Source organism: Eurytemora carolleeae, unplaced genomic scaffold (genome assembly GCF_000591075.1).
Source record: "Eurytemora carolleeae unplaced genomic scaffold, Eaff_2.0 scaffold631, whole genome shotgun sequence".
NCBI classification, from domain to species: Eukaryota; Metazoa; Arthropoda; class Copepoda; order Calanoida; family Temoridae; genus Eurytemora; species Eurytemora carolleeae.
This window is the reverse complement of record NW_019396541.1, coordinates 1-22,427: the sequence shown is the minus strand read 5'-3', so window position 1 is coordinate 22,427 and position 22,427 is coordinate 1. Positions and strand designations below refer to the sequence as shown.

General features: G+C 34.6%; 5 protein-coding genes across 7 annotated transcripts in view; all 5 read right to left on the bottom strand.

Annotated features, from left to right (window-relative positions):
* The window catches only part of LOC111705148 (RNA cytidine acetyltransferase), a 34,605-nt gene extending 18,990 nt beyond the window's left edge, over positions 1–15,615 (bottom strand). The window contains exons 1-9 of one of the 3 annotated variants that reach the window (XM_023477608.1): positions 15,546–15,615; positions 14,933–14,984; positions 14,371–14,406; positions 14,022–14,116; positions 13,166–13,208; positions 12,295–12,431; positions 11,697–11,862; positions 10,226–10,380; positions 6,551–6,647 (exon numbers count right to left, since the gene is read on the bottom strand). In XM_023477608.1, coding sequence (XP_023333376.1) covers positions 6,551–6,647; positions 10,226–10,380; positions 11,697–11,862; positions 12,295–12,431; positions 13,166–13,208; positions 14,022–14,116; positions 14,371–14,406; positions 14,933–14,964 — 761 coding nt within the window. In that variant the 5' untranslated portion in view covers positions 14,965–14,984; positions 15,546–15,615. Of the gene's footprint in view, positions 1–6,550; positions 6,648–10,225; positions 10,381–11,696; positions 11,863–12,294; positions 12,432–13,165; positions 13,209–14,021; positions 14,117–14,370; positions 14,407–14,932; positions 14,989–15,545 lie in introns of all 3 variants that reach the window. The other 2 variants (XM_023477610.1, XM_023477609.1) reach the window with 2 other exon arrangements.
* A 7-nt stretch (positions 15,616–15,622) lies between these two features.
* LOC111705154 (60S ribosomal protein L13a) lies at positions 15,623–17,590 on the bottom strand. The gene is made up of 5 exons (XM_023477618.1): positions 17,456–17,590; positions 17,063–17,148; positions 16,782–16,844; positions 16,246–16,432; positions 15,623–15,882 (listed from the first exon to the last, which is right to left on the bottom strand). The coding sequence occupies exons 1-5, from the start codon at positions 17,555–17,557 to the stop codon at positions 15,703–15,705; spliced, it is 618 nt and encodes a 205-aa protein (XP_023333386.1). The 5' UTR covers positions 17,558–17,590; the 3' UTR covers positions 15,623–15,702.
* On the bottom strand, positions 17,537–19,580 carry LOC111705152 (probable ATP-dependent RNA helicase DDX49). The gene is made up of 6 exons (XM_023477616.1): positions 19,433–19,580; positions 18,931–19,351; positions 18,514–18,838; positions 18,146–18,422; positions 18,005–18,082; positions 17,537–17,816 (listed from the first exon to the last, which is right to left on the bottom strand). The coding sequence occupies exons 1-6, from the start codon at positions 19,487–19,489 to the stop codon at positions 17,613–17,615; spliced, it is 1,362 nt and encodes a 453-aa protein (XP_023333384.1). The 5' UTR covers positions 19,490–19,580; the 3' UTR covers positions 17,537–17,612.
* LOC111705151 (U3 small nucleolar RNA-associated protein 15 homolog) lies at positions 19,502–21,298 on the bottom strand. Its single transcript, XM_023477614.1, has 2 exons — positions 20,658–21,298; positions 19,502–20,520 (listed from the first exon to the last, which is right to left on the bottom strand). Exons 1-2 carry the CDS (start codon positions 21,279–21,281, stop codon positions 19,567–19,569), a joined length of 1,578 nt encoding a protein of 525 aa, XP_023333382.1. The 5' UTR covers positions 21,282–21,298; the 3' UTR covers positions 19,502–19,566.
* LOC111705153 (40S ribosomal protein S3-A) lies at positions 21,290–22,247 on the bottom strand (the record flags this gene model as incomplete). The annotated part of the gene is given in 2 exon segments (XM_023477617.1): positions 21,290–21,491; positions 22,091–22,247. Coding segments are annotated over 2 exon segments (319 nt in total), but the record flags the coding sequence as incomplete, so codon positions are not given.
* Between the last annotated feature and the right edge of the window lie 180 nt (positions 22,248–22,427).

The window sequence follows — 22,427 nt, the reverse complement described above, 5'->3', positions numbered from 1 at the left end:
AAATAATAATGACCAAAAAATCTGGAGAGAAACCCAATGTGTAAAGCCCTGTTTAGTGCATATTTTTTAAGCATATACTTTGTTTCATAAGATTGATTTTCCAGAGAATGGTTTGAGAAAATTCAAACTGAATATTAGAAGACAAAAAAGTAGGAGTTATCTCGAGTGTAGATGTTTATAAACTGAAGAATACCGGGTTGTTGGGTACTGGAGGCTGCCCACTCTTCTTATTCATCTAAACTTCTATCCAACTGGTATTTTAAATAAAGTTAAACACAGAATTTAAATGTTTTGTAAAATTATTAATAAGGAGAATTTAACAGAATTTTTTCTTTGCATTTATGAACCAAGATCTGGAAAAATCATTTTTTTGAAATTTTTACACTTTTTAGCAAAAATATTTTGAAAACATAATTGAGAAAATTTCTTGATTCAAAGATTGTTGACTAAAACATATTTTTGGGAAATATTCTTAATGCTAAGTGCAATATACAATGCATTATCTTATGTTTATTGTTCATTAATCTCTCTAACATTAGATGAAGGCTATGATTCCTAAACAAACACAAATAATGGTCTCTCCATCACACACATCACACAACTCAAAAACCAGCAAAAAATGTTTGGTCACCTTTGAAGAGGGAAATTATATTCAATTTCTTATTCATTATAATGCTTTAGTCTTATTAAAAATTATTGAGTCTTTTATTTGGGCTAGAAAACATTTTCCCACTTTTTATAATTGAATTAGAATTAGATGGCTTGGGGTTTTCAGAGTGAGCAATATCATTTTTTTCCTGAGAAAAAACAGCGTTCAATTTTTAAATACTGTGAAGGAAAAATTAAAGGGGGTAAAAGCTGAAACCTAAGCGATTTAGTAATTAAGACCCATGAGAGTTCTATCTGATGTTCCTGTCTCCAGAAATTGATATAAAACTGTGTAAAATTTAAACGAAAAACTATAAAAATAAAATTTTGTATAAAAATAAAAGGTTTAACCGAATCATCCTCATCAAATAAACAACCAATCTGAAAATGACGATATCCCAGAGAAGCCTAAGAAACTTAGGTTTGCTTCTATTATTATTTGAATTTGATAATTTTTCATTTTTAATAGAGATAACTGATAGTATAATAAATATGTCCGTATCATGTGACCATAACTCCCACCAATGGCAGTGCAGTATAATTTTCCTGTATACTGTACTATTATTGGTGGGAGTTCTGATCGAGTGATGATATTATCAATTAGGTTTCAGTCTAAACCCCCTTTCATTTTTCTTTTTCAGTCCCTTTAAACTTCTATTCAAGGTCAATCAAGGGCATGCAAATGTTTCTTTTTAATTAATGTTAACAGCGTTTCGGATCCGGATCCGTATCATTTGGTCGGATCCGGATCCGTATCAGGAAACGTTGATATGGATCCGGGTAGCGCCAAAAATTAACCAAAACCATGGAATAAATAAATCAAAATGGTTCGTAAATGTATTATTTACATGACGAAAATTTTTCAAAATTATCTTTAATAATCTAATGTTTACATTTATATAATAGTAATGACGACATTTTTAACTTTAGGATTACTATAGTTTATAAATTATAACCTTGCATAACATTTAATAGGGAAAATCCGATTCACAGAATCAAAAGTTACCTCGGATCCGGATCCGGATCCATCATCACGGATGCGGATCCGCGGATCCGGATCCGCATCAAAATGATACGGATCCGAAACACTGAATGTTAAGAATGAAACTATTTCATTAAAAACGTCAAATCTTTAATGTAAAAGCAAAAAATTATGCCCTAACAAATTAGAAGCAACATTTATAGAAGTAAAAATTTAAAAATAAAAACTCATTATTTTTATGAAGAAAAAAAAGGAGATATATTGATATTGATATTGATATGGCAATTGAAACTTTTGTCTTTAACTGCTGAATACTGTCCTTTTGTTCGATTATCGATATTTCAAAAATTGGCGCTTTTTATTCAAATGTTTTACCGAAATGGGTTTTTAGATTTTTTAATTTGCTTAATTTTCAAGGGATTTTTACGAATTTGACGTTTCTGAACTCAGTATTTCAAGATGGATATTTTGTTGCTCATCTTGCTTTATTTTGACAAAATTATTTTCGTCTGACATTAGTGATTTGATTTTTACAAAAAGCACAAATCTAAATGAGTTTGAAAATAAAAATCTCAACGCTTTTTCTTATGTAATCTTTTCTAAGAGCATTTTTTTCAAAAAAGTGGCCCAAAGTTTCACTGGCTTAAGTGCAAAATAAATCTTATTTCTTATGAACCTATTCTTTAATTTTGAAAAACTGAAGTTCATGTTTCGCAACCATTTAGTATGATACAGAGATGTTTAAAAGAACACAATGTAAGTAAGTTAATGTGTTTCAATTTCTGAAAAACTGATATTGAACACCAATATTACTCGGCATTTATATTCAAGAATTTACATAATATCTTAAAGCATAGCTTCCTTCCCCCAACTTACAATAGAGAAAATAACAATGAAGAATTTGGAGAAATTAATATATTAAAATTAATATCAAACTTAAATGAATAAGTTTGTAGATATCATTAAACTAAATTCTTAATACTCAAGTTCTTCAAATTTAATGTATTTAAATCCATTTAAAGTTTGCAGATATTAGTTTCAGGTTTGTTACCTCCTTCACAACAAGATATGGGCCACATGGAATACATTATACTAGATAGTATATATGTATTGTATATATTAGATACTCTTTTTATTTCTTTAGTGATATCTAGTTTGAACTGTATGTAGTATTGAACAATGTGCGCCCACAATATACACAGGAAAAGGCAGTGCTTACGATCCATTTAATTTTTATGCAGAACTGGACTCAGATCTGGATCCTGGATCCACATCCAGGTCATGAAAATTTCTTTAAGATTTACTGATTTTCTCAACAAAAGAAGAATTTTCAAATTATTTTTCTTCTTTTTCTTTGTTACTTTTATGCTAAACTTTGCTGTACCATTCAGAGATCAGGAAATTCTAATAAATTTGTTTCTTTTCAATATTTCAGATTTGGGGTTTGAGAGCAAAATATTTTTGTTTGCCATTTTTGGTTGATATTTTGCCGCCAAGATTTGCATATTCTTGCGGATTCGGATCCTAATCCAAAGCACTTGAAAAAGGACGTAAATGCTTCCACTTAGAAGTCCCTTTAAAGTGTTTATCCTACCCATATAGCATAATATTAAAATATTTTAATCTTGATATAGAACATAACAATTAAGAGGTTGGTACCATTCTTAGATATCGGTTTCCATATTATTTATTACACTTTTACCAAGAATAAGGATCATTTGTAGGAATCATTAATTTTTGTTCTTTAGTTTGCAACATGAACCTTAACCTTACAAATCATACAAAATCGGAATTCAATACATTAAGAGAATTTTATCCTATCTATTAAGTTTTTTAGTCGTACCTTAGTGTCAATTAAGCTTTAAGAGAGATATAGCAAAATTTGAATAAGTTCAGGAATTTTGATCAACATGTTCCTTCAAGTAAATCTTGAAGAAATTATTCAAATGATAATTCACAGAGTTCAAAAGGCTGGAAAACTGATCAAGCTATTCTCTACATTTTCATAAAAAAGCCTCTATACCCTGGATCCATGAGCCAAAGTGCAAAGATAAGATCGATTAACTTTGGAAACTTTACAAATGAATTAGAAAAATTTTGTTTTTAATCTTTGTGAAAAAACAATCTCAAGAACTGACGAGGGTCAACCCAGACCGAAATACATTTTCAATATGTGTGGAACTAACATCTACTGTTTTACTCTACAGAGCTGAGGTTTGTTCCATCACTATCACCGAATTTTAAATTTAAAGGGACTGTAAGCGTAATTGCAAGTGAACCTCCATACAAAGATGGCATTGCCCGATTTAATAGTACCCTTTGAAGCTTTGTCTGATCAAGTATGAATTAGATATCAATGTTTATAATTTTAAAAACTGATTATCTTTACTTGTGGTTTCTCTACAAAAGTATTTCTACTTCTGAAAAACATAATAAAAACAGATTTAAACAATTTTAAAACGACCATATCTTCCACAATTTTGATTAGATAAATGTTTTAAGGTTACCGCTGTAAATATTAGCATGGAAGGTCACTTAAAATTAAGCTAACTGCCCGCCCCTCTATTTTACTTTCTCTCCCTACCTGGAACACTTCCCTTCTGTAATAAATCAAACTAGGGCATTCAGTCCCAATATATTCTACTCCTAGCTCCAAGCATATAGACCAGAAGATCTAACTCACAGGATTTAAATGCTAATTCCCTCTCCTCAACCTCAAATTTATCACATTCTTCGGATAAAAGGTTTAAAGGGCTCTCCTTCACATCCTGAATATCTACCCGCCATGAAATTACCATTCATCAAACTGCACAAAATATATTCAGTCATAATTCTTGCTTCCATGTAAATCATGTTGAGCAAGGCTGGTTCGTGACAGTTTTACAAATATCCAGAATAATTTGGAGCAACAACAGGATGTTTTTTCATATGTTCAATGAAATATAAAATATAAAATGTTTCTTTGAAATTATGAAATAATTAAATAATGAAATACGGGGAATATCATGATGCTTTTTCATATGTTCAATGAAGTAGAGAACAATAAAATGTTTCTATAAATAATGAAATAATGAAAAAGAGAGAATATCACAATGTTTTATCATATGTTCAATGAAATAGAAAAAAAATTTTAAATAAGGAAATAATGAACTAATGAATTATGGGGAATATCACGATGTTTTTGCATATTTTTAATGAAATATAAAAAATGTATTTTTATGTAATGTTTTATGAAATAAAAAAAATTAAAAATGTTTCTTTGCATAATGTTTAATGAAATGGGAAAAAAGCAAATGGTTTTATCATTATAATAATGTTTGATGAAATCCGAACAAGATGTTTCTTCATATAATGTTTGGTAAAATCGAAAAACCAAATGTTTTATTCATATAATGTTCAATGAAATGGGAAGTTTCTTCATATACTATATTCAATGAAATGGGAAGTTTCTTCATATACTATTTAATGAAATCGAAATAAGATGTTTTCTCATATAATGTTTCATGAAATAGGGAGAACCATGTTTCTTCATAAAATACTTGATATGCTTTTTTTCCAAACAGAATTTTTTATATACTGTTTAAACTATATATAAAAAAATGTATCTTCTGAAAATTTTAAATGAAATCGGATTTTTACTCATATAATCTAAATAATAAAACAAGACATTCGTATGTATGTCACCTATAGCCGCCCAAACGGTTGGACCGATTGGGCTGAAATTTTTTGAGGACACTCATGGGTGACCGGGAGGTGTTATAGACTTAAAAAATCGAGTTTTCTTTTTCAAAATACTTTTATTTTATTTTTTTTTCCACGGGCACCGCCGGGCCCTTCAGCGAGTATTTGATAAAATCTTAACAAGATGTTATTTCTTATGCTGTTTAATAAAATCAAAAAACAAGATGTTTATTTTTATAATGTTTAATGAAACGAGATGTTTCCTTATATAATGTTTAATGATAACGGGACAATAGGTTCCTCATACAATGTTTAATGAAATCTAAATAACCTGATGTTTCTTCATATAATGTTTAATGATATCGGAACAACATGGTTCCTCAGACAATATTTAATGAAATCTAAAAAACCAAATGTTTCTTCATATAATGTATAATGATATCGGAACAACATGGTTCCTCAGACAATGTTTAATGAACTCTAAATAACCTAATGTTTCTTCATATAATGTTTAATGATAACGGAACAATATGGTTCCTCAGACAATATTTAATGAAATCTAAAAAACCAAATGTTTCTTCATACAATGTATAATGATATCGGAACAACATGGTTCCTCAGACAATATTTAATGAAATCTAAATAACCAAATGTTTCTTCATATAATGTTCATTGAAATCGGAACAACACGAAGTTTTGTCATGCAATATTGCACAATAGTAATGTAATCTGAATTAAGTTGTAGTTACATCAAAAACACGAAAACATCATAGAATCTGAACCCCGAATCTGAGACCAGTAGTTTGTATCATAATCTCAATTGTTTCCTTAGTATTCTACTCTTTTCTGCATCCTTAGTATTCTACTCTTTTCTGTATCCTTAGTATTCTACTCTTTTCTGTATCCTTAGAATTCTACTCTTTTCTGTATCCTTAGTATTCTACTCTTTTCTGTATCCTTAGTATTCTACTATTTTCTGTATCCTTAGTATTCTACTCTTTTCTGCTTCCTTGGTATTCTACACTTTTCTGTTTCCTTAGTATTCTACACTTTTCTGTATCCTTAGTATCCTTATATTACCTATATACTCTATATTCTACACTACCCTGTATTCTCATTCCACTACTTTGTTCTGTATTCTGTATCATCTTTCCTCTTTGTCCTACTCTTCCTACTTTATTCTCGGTCTAAGTCTCTGTATCCTATGTATCCTACCTTGTTCTTGTAGTGGTATCCTACCTGCAAGAATTGACGAGTGCTCCAACAGGTTGAGTATCCTGAAGGCTGGATTTAAGTTCAGATAGTTCACTCTCATGATCACTCGCTGACACAGCTCCTGAAATCAGTGTTGCAGATAAAGTTCTTTAATCATAATATAAAGACAGAGATAGACCAGACCTGTATGAGCGCCGCGGAAAAAAAACAATGTGAACGGTATAAATTTCCGTTTGAAGTTAATATCAATATTAAATTAAAAATATCTATAACGACCTTCCTAAGATGAAATAAGTCAGTGAAAACCGCGAGTTGAAAAAACTAATTCGTTTTATTTCATTTTTCGGGGACTACAGTATCTCAACCCTGCGGGGCCAGCAAATTAACCAATATTTTAGGAAATTGAATTCTTGAAATATTAATAATACTCGGAGGAGATTTATCAATATTATCTTGGCATTAAAATGAATTTAAATATGAGCCGATATTGACTTAAATCTGAGTTTCGTCCCACTAGGAGAAATATTCTAAACCTGGATTCATCCAACTAGATTTCGTCCCACTTTAGGAGAAATATTCTAAACCTGGATTCACTCAACTATATTTCGTCCTACCAGGAGAAATATTCTAAACCTGGATTCACTCAGCTATATTTCGTCCTACCAGGAGAAATATTCTAAACCTGGATTCACTCAGCTATATTTCGTCCTACCAGGAGAAATATTCTAATCTGGATTCCCTCAACTTGATTTCGTCCTACAGGAGAAATATTCTAATCTGGATTCGCTCAACTAGATTTCGTCCTATCAGGAGAAATTTTCGAAACCTAGAGTAACTCAACTATAGTTCGTCCTACCAGGAGAAATATTCTGAACCTGGATTAACTCAACTATATTTCGTCCTACCAGGAAAAATATTCTAATCTGGATTCACTCAACTTGATTTAGTCCTACCAGGAGAAATATTCTAATCTGGATTAACTCAACTTGATTTCGTCCTAACAACTTCTAGATTTATTTTTATTTCATTTAAAAGTATTGTTCGAATGATGTTAAGTGACCTTCCATTTAAGAAGAGACATCTTCGATTTACAATCACAACAGTATTTACCCTTTAACCTTTTGACTGATCAGGAAAAGTCTGTCGTTCTTGATCAGGCAAAGATTTAAAGCGTAACATCAGTCAAAGGTTTAAGGGGTAACATCAGTCAAAGGTTTAAAGGGTACCATAAAATCAAAGGTTTAAAGGGTACCATCAGTCAAAGGTTTAAAGGATACCATCTAATCAAAGGTTTAAAGGGCCCATCAGTCAAAGGTTTAAAGGGTACCATCAGTCAAAGGTTTAAAGGGTACCGTTGTGAATGGTGGATGACAGTCTTTAAATGGAAGGTCGCTTGAAATCATGCTTACAGTCCCTTTAACCCCCACTATTTAAAATCATCTTAGAAAATTTGATTTAACGAAAAGTTTTATCTTTAAAATTTTAATTTTCTTTTGATAAAATTCCACATAAAAATCATACATCCCGTTAAAATCAATCCTAGTAGTGAATTTTAGAAAATTTTATTACAAAATTGTGAAAACCCAAATTGATTCTATGCACCTTAGGTCACACCTTTTTTGTGAAATAGCCATAATCTTTAAACGTTTCATCTACATATTCACTGTGACAAGTTAAAATTTGTGGAGTAAGTGCTTGATTCCGCAAATGCAGCTATTCCTTCCGGGTATGACTACCGTGGGATATCAAAGAGGAATCATTTTAATTATAAGGACTGCAGATATGGATGATATGAATAACTTCTTAATCCCGGGTTCACAACACAAAAGTTTTAACCTCTGGTTTTTTTCTTTGAATCTTTTGGGAGATGGAAAATTTGTTGCACGGTTTTTTTGACGGGAGAGGGGGGGGGTTGGGGTTGAGAGAAGTACTTAAACCTGTGGAATAAGTACTTAAAAGAATACAAACCCTGAACCCAGTGCTTAGGACCCTGATGGGAATTTCTTCAGGGCTCATTATGAGGTGAAACAAGAAGTACATAATATGAAATGAGGCTTGAAGGATTAGATATGAGAGAAGACGGGAAGGATTAGATTTGAGATGAGACTTGAAGAATTAGATATGAGAGAAGGCGGGAAGGATTAGATATGAGATGAAACGGGAAGTACTAGATATGAGGTGATAAGGGAAGGATTAAATATAAGATAAGACGGGGAGGATTAAATATGAGATGAGACGGAAAGTACCAAATATGAAACGGGAAGGATTAGATATAAGATGAGACGGGAAGGATTAGATATGAGAGAAGACGGGAAGGATTAGATATGAGAGAAGACGGGAAGGATTATATATGAGATGAGACGTGAAGGATTAGATATGAGAGAAGACTTGAAGAAAGATAGATAGATGAAACGGGAAGGATTAGATGAGATTAAACGGGAAGGATTAGATTTGAGATGAAACGGGAAGGATTAGAAATGAAATGAGACGGGAAGGATTAGATTTGAGATGATACGGAAAGGATTAGATATGAGATGAGACGGTAAGTACATGATATGAGATGAGAGGAGAAGGATTAGATATAAGATGAGACATGAAGGATTAGATATGAGATGACCCGGGAAGGATTATTTAAGAGATGAGACGGGAAGTACGTGATATGAGATGAGACGGGAAGTACTAGATCTGAAACGGGAAGGTTTGGATATAAGATGAGACGGGAAGGATTAGATATTAGATGAGACGGGAAGGATTAATATAAGATGAAAATGATTATTTATGAGATAAAACGGAAAGGATTAGAAACGAGATGAGACGGGAAGAATTCGATATGAGATGAGACGGGAAGGATTTTTTATGAGATAAGACGAGAAGTACATGATATGAGATGAGACGGGAAGGATTAGATATGAGATGAGACGGGAAGGATTAGATATGAAGACGGGAAGGATTTATGAGATAAGACGGGAAGTACATGGTTTGAGATGAGACGGGAAGGGTTAGATACGAGATTATGCGGGAAGTACTAGATATATGATGAGAAGGGAATCATTAGATATGAGTCAAGACGGGAAGGATTATATATGAGATGAAACGGGAAGGATTAGATATGAGAGGAAACAGGAAGTATCATTTATGAGATGAGACGGGAAGTACATGGTATGAGATGAGATGGGAAGGATTAGATTTGAGATGATACGGGAAGTACTAGATATATGCGATTTGAAGGAAGAGATTGCTAATATTCCTACCTAGCGGGAGATTCTCCAAGGTTTTGATTTGAGATGAGACGGGAGAGATTACTAATATTCCTACCTGGCGGGAGTTTCTCCAAGGTTTTGAAACGAGATTAGACGGGAGAGATTACTAATATTCCTACCTGGCGGGAGTTTCTCCAAGGTTTTGAAACGAGATTAGACGGGAGGGATTTCTAATATTCCTACCTGGCGGGAGTTTCTCCAAGGTTTTGATTTGAGATGAGACGGAAGAGATTACTAATATTCCTACCTGGCGGGAGTTTCTCTAAGGTTTTGATATGAGATGAGACGGGAGAGATTACTAATATTCCTACCTGGCGGGAGTTTCTCCAAGGTTTTGATTTGAGATGAGACGGGAGGGATTACTAATATTCCTACCTGGCGGGAGTTTCTCCAAGGTTTTGATATGAGATGAGACGGGAGGGATTTCTAATATTCCTACCTGGCGGGAGCTTCTCCAAGGTTTTAATATGAGATGAGACGGGAAGGATGTTGAGCTGATCATCTAGAAAGATTGCTGCAGGATTGGAAGCTAGAGAGAGGATGAATCTCTCGTTGAACCTGTTCACAACATCCTGATGGGACTCCGTCCTGTACCTACACAATCAATCATTTATTAAAAATAAAACTTAATTCGAAATACAATTTAAGATATTTCGAATAAAGAATACGCCATTGATGCAAGATGCTTTAAAAGTAAGTAGAAAATAAAAAAGCTTGTGTCAAACTACTCGTAATAGAAGAACAAGTTAAAGTAAGTCCTGATTTTTTTATTTAATTTAATGTTGTTAGTTAATTTATCACTTGATTCAAGCAACTACATTTTGAAACAAAAAATTAGCTGGGATTATATTTCAATTCATTTAAAGGCAATTTCAGGGCAATTTGCAATGAGCCTCCATTTACAGAGGGGCCAGGGCATGCTGTCCTCAACAGCACCCTTGAAACCTTGATCTTATAAATAATGCAGAAAAATTCTAGCTATAATCTTTTCTATTCTGATGATTTACTCCATTGTTTTTAAAAGTACAATTTGCTCGTAAGAAAAGTCACTTTTGTAGGACACCCACGAATGAAAATAACAAAAACAAAAAACCATTGATATATAATTCATACTTTCTCAGCCAAAGCTTTATAGTTTGGAATCGGACATATCACTCTATTAATGAAGGGTCACTTGAAATTAAGTAAGTGAAAAGTGACCTCCGTCGGCGCAGATTTTTTATCTCCGGCCTGGTTGGACATTAATAGCCCATTTTTTTGTATATACTTCCAATGACCCAAGAATACGCTAAGAGATATCGGTAATGATTCTGACTTCATATCCTGCTCCTATGTAATTATATAACATTATCTTTAAAACTAGAACCAGCCACCATTTGTAGAAGGATAAAAATTCAAAAAAAGGGTGATTCGTCAAAGAAATATATATGCCCACAAAAAAATTATTTGTTTTCATTAATGTGCTAAGATAATAATATCAATAATATTTTCTCTTTTCTTTCCTTCCAATATTTTTATCAGACCTTGTCAATTTTTGAATTTTAAAAATTTAAAAAAAAAACAATTTTTGAGACTCTGTTTTGACATCTAAAATACCCTAAAAAAGCAATTATTTTAGTGTATTTTTGTGGTCATAGGGAGTATACATTTTTAAAAAATGGGCAATTTATGTCCAACTGGACCGGAGATAAAAAATCTGAGCCGACGAAGGTCACTTTTCAGAGGTTCCAAGTCTCCGAAAAGAGTTATCGATGATCTGACTTCATATCCTGCTCCTATGCAATTATATGAGTCCTACATTCTAACATGGAATTGTTAATATTGTTACGGGTTCTTTATTCATGCATTTTAGGGGACAAAATGAACACAGTTATTTTAAATCCAATTTATTTAATTCCGTTTAACCCTACCTTGAGTGTACATCCATAGACATTGTGTACAACTGTTTAAGGGAGGACACACCCTTGAGAAGAATAATAACTGCTCCACCCCCCTCAACCGTCTCTATCGTCCTGGCCAGCAGGTTCGGGGTCAATGCCTCAAAATCCTGGAGCACGCACATCCCGTAGGTGTTTCCTACGTAGTTTACAATCTTAATTTGCGCCTCTTAAAATTAAATATTTTTTTCAACACTTTCCCCCCTTCCCTCCCCTGCAAAGAAAAAAATAAAATCCTTTTATGTTTGAATGACGAAAACAGTAAGTTTTAAGGGTTTTTATTGCTCAAATGGGGATAGATCGAGGGAAACAATGTTATAACTTAAAATTCACATTATTTTATTTTACACCAAATCTTCGAAAATCATTTTTAACGCATTAATTGCAGTGGCGAAATAACCAAAATTAATCATTTTTTTTACAAAATCGTATTTTTATTGTTAAACTTATAAAACATAATTTTTTTATTTGAGAAAACCTTTCCTGAAATCATTTATAACATCCGTTATTATTCCTATTAGTTATGAAACGAGATAAAAGAACAAATAAAATTAATAATGTTTAATGTTACCCAAAATTTTGTGAGTTTCATGATAGTAGGCATATCTGATGTTAGTGGAGGCGATGAAGAGCTCGAAGGGGTCGTCTTCGTTCACATCCAGCTTCCCGGACTTTATCTTCTTCTGCAACTGCTTCATACGCTTCTTCCTGAACAACAACAAACATTGAATTACTTTTTACTAAGATAAAATTGTTATGCAGATCCAGATTCAAACTTAACACTTATGATTTCTGAGACCGAATTTTAAGAATTTAAGCCACATCGCTGATCCACCAAAAACCGGTTCCATTTGAGCGACGGCTCAAATCTCGAAACACTGAATAAACTTCTAGAGGAACCAACTATTGTTTGAACCGCGTCTCATAGCTCAAATTCTTTAAATTCGGCCTCTGACCGAATATTTTTCTATCTAAAGGGGTTTCAGACCTAAAATTTAATAAAATATGTCGGAATAGGTTTAGCTGTATTCTGTATAGGTGGAGTAGGCTGTTGATAAGACGGAGTTATCATGGGAAGTCGATTTAAATCCGTTAAAGCTCGCGGGGAGTTAAAAATACAATTTAAAAAACTATTCGATAATTAGTTCGGATGGCCTTTTGGTCGGTTTCCTCTAAGTCAGTTTAAAAAATATTTATTACGCAGCGTACTGCAGAGTTTATTTACAAAACATACCGTACTGCAGAGTTTATTTACAAAACATACCGTACTGCAGAGTTTATTTACAAAACATACCGTACTGCAGAGTTTATTTAAAAACATACCGTACTGCAGAGTTTATTTACAAAACATACCGTACTGCAGAGTTTATTTAAAAACATACCGTACTGCAGAGTTTATTTACAAAACATACCGTACTGCAGAGTTTATTTACAAAACATACCTGTGACTTGTAAATCCCAGTTCCTTCTTGTAACACCACAGCACTGTAACAAATATATTACAATACAAAAATTATTTAATCTAAAAACTTGGAAACCCAGCGTTAGTTCCGCCGTTTACCCGCGCTTTGTCGTATATCACTTAACTAAGAATCTTTAAACTAACATTCCTGTGGTTTTCCCAAGTTCCCCAATCATTATTTGAGGCAAATCGGTCGAGGGGTTCCTGAGTTATGATCGGCCAAATTAACAAACATAAAAACAGAGATTACAACTTTATATATATATAGACAGACAAGAATGTTATGTACCAAATATGTTACTGCAAAACAGCTAAGTTAAAAATATTGTATCAAACTTTTTTTGATTAGAGGAATAAGATTAATAATTAATGTTGTTGCAATAAAAAATATTTCAAACCTGAAAATTTATCTATTAATGTTGTGTTGTTTTTAAAACTGTTTTACGTATTTTTTGGTTGAGGTGAGGGGGTAAATTGCTTTGAGGAATTAGAATGGCGTTTTCATTAATATTATGGGTGGGAGGGGACGGAGAAACATATTATGGGTGGGAGGGGACGGAGAAACATATTATGGGTGGGAGGGGACGGAGAAACATATTATGGGTGGGAGGGGACGGAGAAACATATTTTTTGGGAGGCTTCAAGGAAAAAAGCTTAAACATTGACGAAGTTGTAACACTAAAGCTGAAAATGATGGAAAAAGGCAACAACAAAGAATCAGTAAAAATGACGCTTTAAAATGCAGAAATTTCATATTTGAACTAGTCCATATTCCTTATCAAAACATGTTTGAGCTATTTTGTTCAGAGCACCCTACGGATGGGGGGGTGCCATACCTGAGGGTCTTGCTTTGACCGCCGCTTTACTTAGCATATGATGAAGCAGTACAACCTGATCCTTAGCCTTGTCTCCAACAACAACAAACAGGGATCTGACACCAACAGATATTAAACAGGCATAGACAGATGTTGACAGATGTTGACAGATGTAGACAGATGTTGACAGATGTAGACAGATGTTGACAGATGTAGACAGATTTGGACAGATATTAAACAGGCGTAGACAGATGTAGACAGATAATGGCAGACGGAAGTTCAATGTTAATTTTTTTTTAATTCCTAAATCTAAAATATCTCAATGCCCTTTTTTTTAAGAATTATTAATCTTTCGAATATCTGTATCTTCCTGTGTCCTTTCTGTACACAGTTCTCAATGAGAACCCTGGGATCATACATGAATAAAAATTAGGATTCTTGATGAGCTTGTATTTCTGAATTTCTTTATACCAACCAACCAACCAACCCTTTAGGGTAAAAACAACTTAACTAAAATTTCCCTCTTAAGAGTTGATACCAAAACGAATATAGGTCCCAGTAGATAGGTTTTTCAAATATTTTGATCCTTATTTAAAGATTGTTTTCAAACATATGGAATATCAAACCAATCAGAACACTTGGCGGCTTTCAACACTGAGTTTCTTTAAATAAAAAGTCCATGGGTTAACAATTTTAACTTTTCCAGTGATTTTTTAAGACATTTTTGTTCAACCACAAATTTGGTATTTTAACCTTCTTTATCACAGAAGCACGAATCAGAAAATAGAGAAGAAAAAACTCCTTCCAAATATACAAGTTCATTACTGGAACAAAAATCCATATCCTCCCTATATATTTGAAACTGTAAATTTGCGTGTGCAATTTATTCCTTAATTTAGAGGAGAATAATCCGATTAATAAATCGTGTATGCCTGATACGATTATCTATCTTCTTCCGCACCATCTTGCTTTCTTCTCGAGTTTCTAGATGAACCAGGTTTAATTTGATGAACCATATTTAACCCTTATACCAAGTGGAAAAAAATATTTTTTTCAATATCGTTGGAATTTCCCCTAGGCCATGTAAAATGAAATAAAAGTTTGAAACCAGGATTACTCAAATACCATATTTTGCAATATAAAAGTAAAAATACTTTCCTTCAGTTCATTTTTATTTTTTTTAGACCATGTGACAATAAATAAGAATAATATAGATAAATATATTTTCTATCAGTTCATTTAAATTTTCGTTAGACCATGTACAACGCCCTAACCGAAAATGCAGGTTTTAAGAACAAAGTTTAATTTGATGAACCATATTTCACACTTTTTAATGAACCATATTTCCCACTTTTCTTACATCACAAGGTGGGTAAAACTATTTACTTCAATATCATTAAAAGTTTAGTTAGTCCCTTAGAGAATCCAAAACCGATACAGAAATTTAAAAAAGCTCCAAACAATAAATTTATTCAAATATCAACCCTTCAATATTTCAAGAATTCTCGACAAAACTGCGAACATCTAAAATTCAATTAAACTTCCCTTACAATTATCTAATCCTATGTATTCTCGAACTAAGCAGACATTATGATCTGAAACAAGAGGATTGAATTACAAACTTGTTAGTTTATAGTTTATTTAGCAATTGTAATTGATCGTGTACAATGTACATAAGATGGTCAGGGTACGCTGTACAGGCTTAATGTCCGTAGGACTCGATCACCTTCTGGAACGGGGCAATCCTCTTAACAATCTTGGGATCGGCGAGAACGGCCTCCTTGGCCTTGGCGACCTCGAGTTGTCCCTTGTGGTAGGATTCACCCTTCAGCTTCCTCTTGGTCTCGAGAGCCTCAACGATGTCCTGGTACTTCCATCCAACCTACGAGAGAAAAAATATTAATACAAAAACGATTATGCAAAATTATACAAAAACATCAAAGGTTCTTAAGAGTCCGTGATTGAGATGAGGGGAAGAGGCAATAAGAATTTGAAGTACTGTAGATCATCGAAATGAAAAATTTTCAAGGGTTGCAATAAGAAATATAAGTACTGAAAGTAATCGAAGGATAAGGGGGAGCAATAAGAACTTCAATGTACTGTAAGTTTTAATAATCTGTATTTAAAATCAATATTTTATAGTATTCAGGATATTAAGAATAGAAGAAAATGAAACTTATTTCAATGAATTAGGAAAGATCCGAGCTTGGGAGAAGGGAACGGGCTAAAATAATAATTAACTCACCTCGTGTCCGAGTCTGCCAAGAGAGCAGAACTTCCTGCCGTGCTTGAGCCTGAGAACCTTCAGGGCGGAGGGGATGACCATCCTCTTCTTTTTGTCATATGGAGGAGGAACTCCCTCAAAGGTCTGCAGCCTCTTCATGGAGATCTTGCCACGGGTGGTCTTGTGGGGGACCATGCCGCGCACGCATCTAAATATTATTTAATCTGAATTAATAACCGATTAATAACCTAAAAACGGACAGGGTCGGATTGAACGTTACATCATATTTAACACTGCAGTGGTTGTCTGGTCCTAGCTCACCAAAAACTATTAAATTCCCAAAAAAATTTCCTCAAATGATCATCCTAGGTTTATAATGTTCGAAAATCGGATTTACCAATACTATGAAATGTTTTAGAGATCTTTTAAAAATGTCAACCTAATCCGCATTGGACTGTTACAAAAAAGCAGCGATGGAGAAAAAAGTCATATTTATGATGAACTGTTATTTTTAACAATTATATTTATTTAGAAGTGAACCAAAATCTAAAAATTACCTGTAAAAGATCTTGCCAGGGGCGCGGAAATGGAAAGGTCCACGGGTAGGCTTAACATTACACCTGGAGAAAAAATATAAATCGTGAGATGGTTAATAAATATACATATATGAAAACATGCTTATGAATATACATCGAATGGCTATTGGATATGGATAAATGGATGAATCATGCGTGTTATAACAAATCAAATGGATAATGATCGATGTTATTTAAAGCCTGCTAACCATTTGTACTTAATAATTAACGCGAACCATCATTTAAAAATTAAATTAGATTACCTCTTCTTCAAGAAATCAAGATACTTGAGCTTGTTTCTGTAGAAGTTACCGGAAATATTAATTCCCTCGGTTCTTACAACGACAACCTGAACAGTCAACTTTTGATAATCTTAATAAATTCAAATATTTTTGGGCATGTTCAATTTATCAGAAAGATGCAATCTGCAATGATAAGGAAGAGATTTTTTTTAAAGAATTACGCACGTGATTAACCGGGAGACAGGGGAGTTCATTTCTAGAAAAATTCCCCCCCCCTTTAGAAAATTTGGTATGTTTGAATTGGGGAAGATAAGTACGAACGAATATAAAAAAAAATTATATGTTCACCCCTCGTTCTATAAATAATGTCACTTCATACGGTTACAGTAAGAAGACAGGTTTTATAGCACTAACCTTGTTTCCGTTGAGGATAAGCTTGGCGACGATGCTAGCCAGGCGACCGAACATATGTCCGCGCCCGTCAATTACAATTGCCTTAGGAGAAAATCCAGGCATTTCTGAAAATATAAATCTGAATGAATTTTATTAAAAAATGCAATTTTAGAATATATTAAGGTCCGTCCGTCTTCTTCATCTTCTTTCTCTTCTCTTTGCTGGCTTGCTTCCTCTTCTTAATTCTCTTCTCCTTCTCCATCTGAACCTGGTCGGGATTCTTCCCCTCAAGGATAATCTTCTTCCTCTTGTTGATATTCTTCTTCTCATCCCAGTCCTGTTCTCCTAGTTCAATATCCACCTCACGGAGTGTTGTGTTCACCTGGACAAAAACACATTTATACATCATATTTGCAATTTGCTTGGCAAACCAAGTATGAACAAATTGAAGCATAAATCTAAAAATTTATGCTTAAAAAGGTCAAATTCAAGCATTCAGTTTAAATTTCGAGTGAATCAACTCTTAATTGACATTTCCGACTAGATAAGACCACTTTACAAGATTGTTACCTGCAATATGATTTCCCCGACACGGGTATCGTCGATTGATAATTCCTCCATCCGAACTTTGGTTTCTTTTTCAATGTCCTAAAATATGTAAAATTCTAGGAAATCTTTTAATCTTTTAATGATTGAGAAAAATGTTATTACCTGTAGTAAACCAACTTGTGTTGGTGTGACAAGAGTAACCGCGCGTCCAACGCGCCCAGCTCTAGCAGTACGTCCAACTCGATGCACATAATCCCTAGCAGCACTTGGCACATTGTGATTTACAACCAGCTGAACTTCAGGAATATCCAGACCTCTACTTGCCACATCAGTAGCAATCAAAACCTTTGTATGGTTGGATTTAAACTGTGACAGAGAGGACATACGCTCTTTCTGTGGTTTCATGCTGTGCAGAGAAGAACAGGATACTCCGATTTTGCTAAATCATAAAAAATAAAATCTTGAATTTGAAATACCTTTGATCTTACTAGAACCATAAAAAATCTTATTATAAAATATAACGTACTTACATAAAGGTTCGCTCTAGTAGTTCCGCGGTTTTGCAGGTTCGGGTGAAAATCATGATGGAATCCTTCGGTTTCTTTTCTCTGGTCTCCAAAACAAGCTGAACTAGATACGCGTTCTTAGCTTCGAATGGAGTCAGGATGAATCTTTGCTCCAGAGTTGAAACGGTGGCGGTTTCTCCAACAGTTTCACATTCCCAGACATGAGGATTGTTCGGACAGGCAGAAACAGTTTCTCCAATGATTGGAGAGTTTGTGGCCGTGAAGAGTAATGTTTGTCTGTTCTTCGGCAGGGCAGATATTATCTCAGATAGTTGACCATCGAAGCCACCTTACAAGAAGGAAAATTATGTCAAACTCAATACAAATTGAAAGAGAAAGGATCTAGAGGAAAAAATATTTTTTAATTGAAAAATGATGTACCTTCTAAAAGTCGGTCCGCCTCATCCATGACAAGATATTTAATCTTGCTGAGGGAGAAGGTGCTGTTGTTCTCAATATGATCCGCCAGGCGGCCCGGGGTTGCAATCACCACATGTGGTCTCTTATCCAGGTCTTTGGACTGCATGATGGTATCCCGGCCTCCAACCACCACACAGGTTCGGAGACCCATCCCGGTTCCAATTACGTTGAACTGATCCGAGATTTGAAAAGCCAGCTCCCGGGTTGGGGTGAGGATGAGAGCATATATACCGTAAGGATCCTCTGATAGGGTTTGGAGGATGGGAATAGCAAAGGCCAAGGTTTTACCGGAACCGGTTTTAGCGACCCCGACACAATCTCGACCATCAAGGATTGGCGGAATACAAGAGACTTGGACGGGAGTAGGTTTCAAGATCCCGACCTTAAAAGTTTGGAAGAATAAATGGCTGTGAAGAGAAGATCAAGATTTCTAATTGAGGATCATGCAAGACGGATTAAATACCTCTTTCAACTGAGCCAGGATCCAGTTGCTCACTCCAAGGCTCTTAAAATCAGTCATCTTATTTTGACATTTTTCTGAAACGATGATATCTTGGGTTTCTTCCTGGATGCAAATTTACTGAATGAATAGTTGCTTTAATAAACCATTTCTTCCTTGTTACTCAAGTCAGCTTTCTCTATCAATATCTCCCGTTCTACTCTTGAACTGCCCCGACCCGTCCCTCCAGCAGATTTAGCTATATCCAGCATACCCTGAGCCTTGACAAGCTCTTCAATTAGTCGCGTCTCACGACCTAACTTCTTCCGCAGGTCATTGAACATCTTCTCCACCTTGCTGGAGTTTACAGAGACGGGTAGATAGATATCTATTAATAGTTCTGCCACATAACGAACTACTTTAGAAAACCGTGGATTTGTCAAGTTCTTCAGAACATAATTAAGAATGAGAATAAGAGATCTTTCATCTCGTCCAGTCAGAGCAATTCGTAATCCTTCCCGCCGCATTAGCTCATACAATAAACTGTGCGCGTATTCAGGTTTCTTCCTTTGAACAAATGGTTTCATGGTTTGATCCAAAGCTTTACTGTATTCATACTTTCTCAGCAGTGTATCATGCTTGAGCTCAATATCCTTCAAGGATGTATCCACCATAATGTCTCCGGGAGCGGGGGTGAACTGCGTGTATTGAAGATACCTATGACTTTTCTCCTTCCTAACTCTTCTAGAATCTATTTTAACTCCATTAATATACTTGTCATCCTTCTTCTCAAATATTTGAACCAGACCGTCCACCATTCCTCCGACAACATACTTGTTGTCGATATCAACACCAACACTGAGCAGACTACTGGGGAAGGATAAGCTCCCGGTAACCTGGAAGTTCTGCATATCCAACCTCTTAGCTTGTCTGTCTAGAGATCCACTTATAACACTTCCACTGCTTTCAACACAGAGGCACGTGATGGTTTTATGATGAGGACTGATACGAGCTAGGTTTCGTCCTCCTCCGGCTATATCCCAGACCTTGACATCGTTCCCTCCTGCTGATACAATCATTCCGTCTCCGGGTAGGACGACTAAATCCTCAACCTTAATTATAGATGTTAAATTAAAAGATGAAGAGAACAGATCCAACATAAAGCTAAGTTTAAGCTAAAATAAGATATGGCTACGGTCGGCGACAAAAAAATAATTCGAATAAAAAAGTACGTGTTTTTATTTCTTACCGGAGCTCCGTGGTTTAGGGTTACAATAGGTTCCACACCAACTCTTCTATCCCACAACATGATGGTACTATCATACCCTCCGGAGAGGATTAGATCAGAGTTGAGATGAAATGGTGTCCCACACCGCACATAGTCCGTGTGTGAACTAAACTGCTGAACCAAAGACTCGGAAGGGAGATCCCACAAACCAACAGTTTTATCGTCGGAGAACGAGAGAATGTGCGTGTTATCAGGAGTAAAGTCGCATCTGTGTGTCGCTGTTGAGTGGCCGCGTAGTATTCTTAACAAGGTTTTGGTGGCGACATCGAATATTTTCAATTGTCCCTCAGATGTACCAACGCATAAAAGTTTTCCGTCTCGACGAAATTTAGCTCCGAAACAGGCATCTTGAAATTTTGTCATGGTTTTGTAAACATCTTTTATCACAGGGTCGTAGATTAGAACTTTAGAATAACTGGTAATAGCAAAGTATTTTGACGAGGTCGGAGATATGTCGACATTATTGATTGCTCCATACTCCTTGATCGTGATAGGATGCTCCCATCTCCCCCAGGTTCCATCTCCGGAGACAAGATCCGGAGTATCTTCCGACTGTAAGATCTCCGTCCTCTTGAAACTGGACATTTTATATCTGAAAGAGAAATGTTAAAAGATCTCCAGAGTTTGCAAGATTTAGACAGGGACTGGAGGCTGATCGGGCTTCACGGCCTTGGTCTCGGAGTAAGGACTGGGAGGAAGAGTATCCTCCTTGGGTTCAACGATCTGGACATAATCGGGCAGAGGTTTCTTGGGTCCCATCTTGCCTGCAGGATCCCAAGGCAACATAATCTTGACCTAAATTAAGAGAAAATTAAGGGCGTTCCAATAAACATGGTAATTAAGATAAGACAATCGTCTTAGATTTCCGATGAATGACGAGAAGAGTTTCATTGAAAGATTGTCAAATTAACTTTTCAAAATGTTGTGTGACTTAAATGTATCTTCAAATTTAAGGGAAACATTAATATGTAAATAATTTTATTGTTCTTTAATAAAAATGAATATGTACCGATTTCACAACATTTCCACCAATTTTAATTGTGGAAAAATCGTAGACAACATTTCGGAATTTCCGGGACTAAAGATGTAAAGGTTTTGACTGTGTTACTACTAAAATCGTCAATTAATTCAAATGTTAATTGGGAAACACTGTAAAAATGTTATTTAATCATGCATTCATGAGAAACCCTGTTAAACCTGTTAAACTGTTAAGAACTGAAAGGAATTTAATCAATTATTACTTTAGATGAATCACTGAGGGTTTACTTTACTATGTTGTCTAATGATTTAAGTTAAACGAAAAAACCTAATCTATGTATGCTGTATAATACTCGTAAAACATCGTAACATAATTTCAGACCACATAAATACATTTTAATTACAAACCAACAGACCTTGATTCCAAGAACTCCCTGTCTGAGGAGAACGTGTCTGCATGCAGCATCAACGTAATCGTTCATTGGATCTCCGGAGTGGATCATTAGGCCGTCAACGAACTTCATGGCCTTAGCTCTCTGTCCTCTCAGCTTGCCGGAGACAACAACTTCGCATCTTAAGTATAATTAATAAAAAAATTGACCTAACATCATAAAAATTTTAAAATAATTTGTTGGTCAATGAGAATCTTGCATTTTCTAAAGCTGCTGCACTGAAGGGGGAGGGGCGAAATGTTGAACTCTAACTAACATGTTATAAATAATTGCACTTCTTAAATTAAGAAAGGAAATCAAT

Coding starts and splice junctions, on each gene's coding strand:
- LOC111705154 (XM_023477618.1), bottom strand. CDS start 17,557: ATGCCTGGATTTTCTCCTAAGGCAATTGTAATTGACGGGCGCGGACAT. Junction 17,149..17,455: donor TTATCCTCAACGGAAACAAG/GTTAGTGCTATA, acceptor TTGACTGTTCAG/GTTGTCGTTGTAAGAACCGA. Junction 16,433..16,781: donor CCTGGCAAGATCTTTTACAG/GTAATTTTTAGA, acceptor AATAATATTTAG/ATGCGTGCGCGGCATGGTCC.
- LOC111705152 (XM_023477616.1), bottom strand. CDS start 19,489: ATGACTGATTTTAAGAGCCTTGGAGTGAGCAACTGGATCCTGGCTCAG. Junction 19,352..19,432: donor TCCTGGCTCAGTTGAAAGAG/GTATTTAATCCG, acceptor CAAACTTTTAAG/GTCGGGATCTTGAAACCTAC. Junction 18,423..18,513: donor CTACTAGAGCGAACCTTTAT/GTAAGTACGTTA, acceptor TTTATGATTTAG/CAAAATCGGAGTATCCTGTT.
- LOC111705151 (XM_023477614.1), bottom strand. CDS start 21,281: ATGTCCAGTTTCAAGAGGACGGAGATCTTACAGTCGGAAGATACTCCG. Junction 20,521..20,657: donor CCCTAAACCACGGAGCTCCG/GTAAGAAATAAA, acceptor TCTATAATTAAG/GTTGAGGATTTAGTCGTCCT.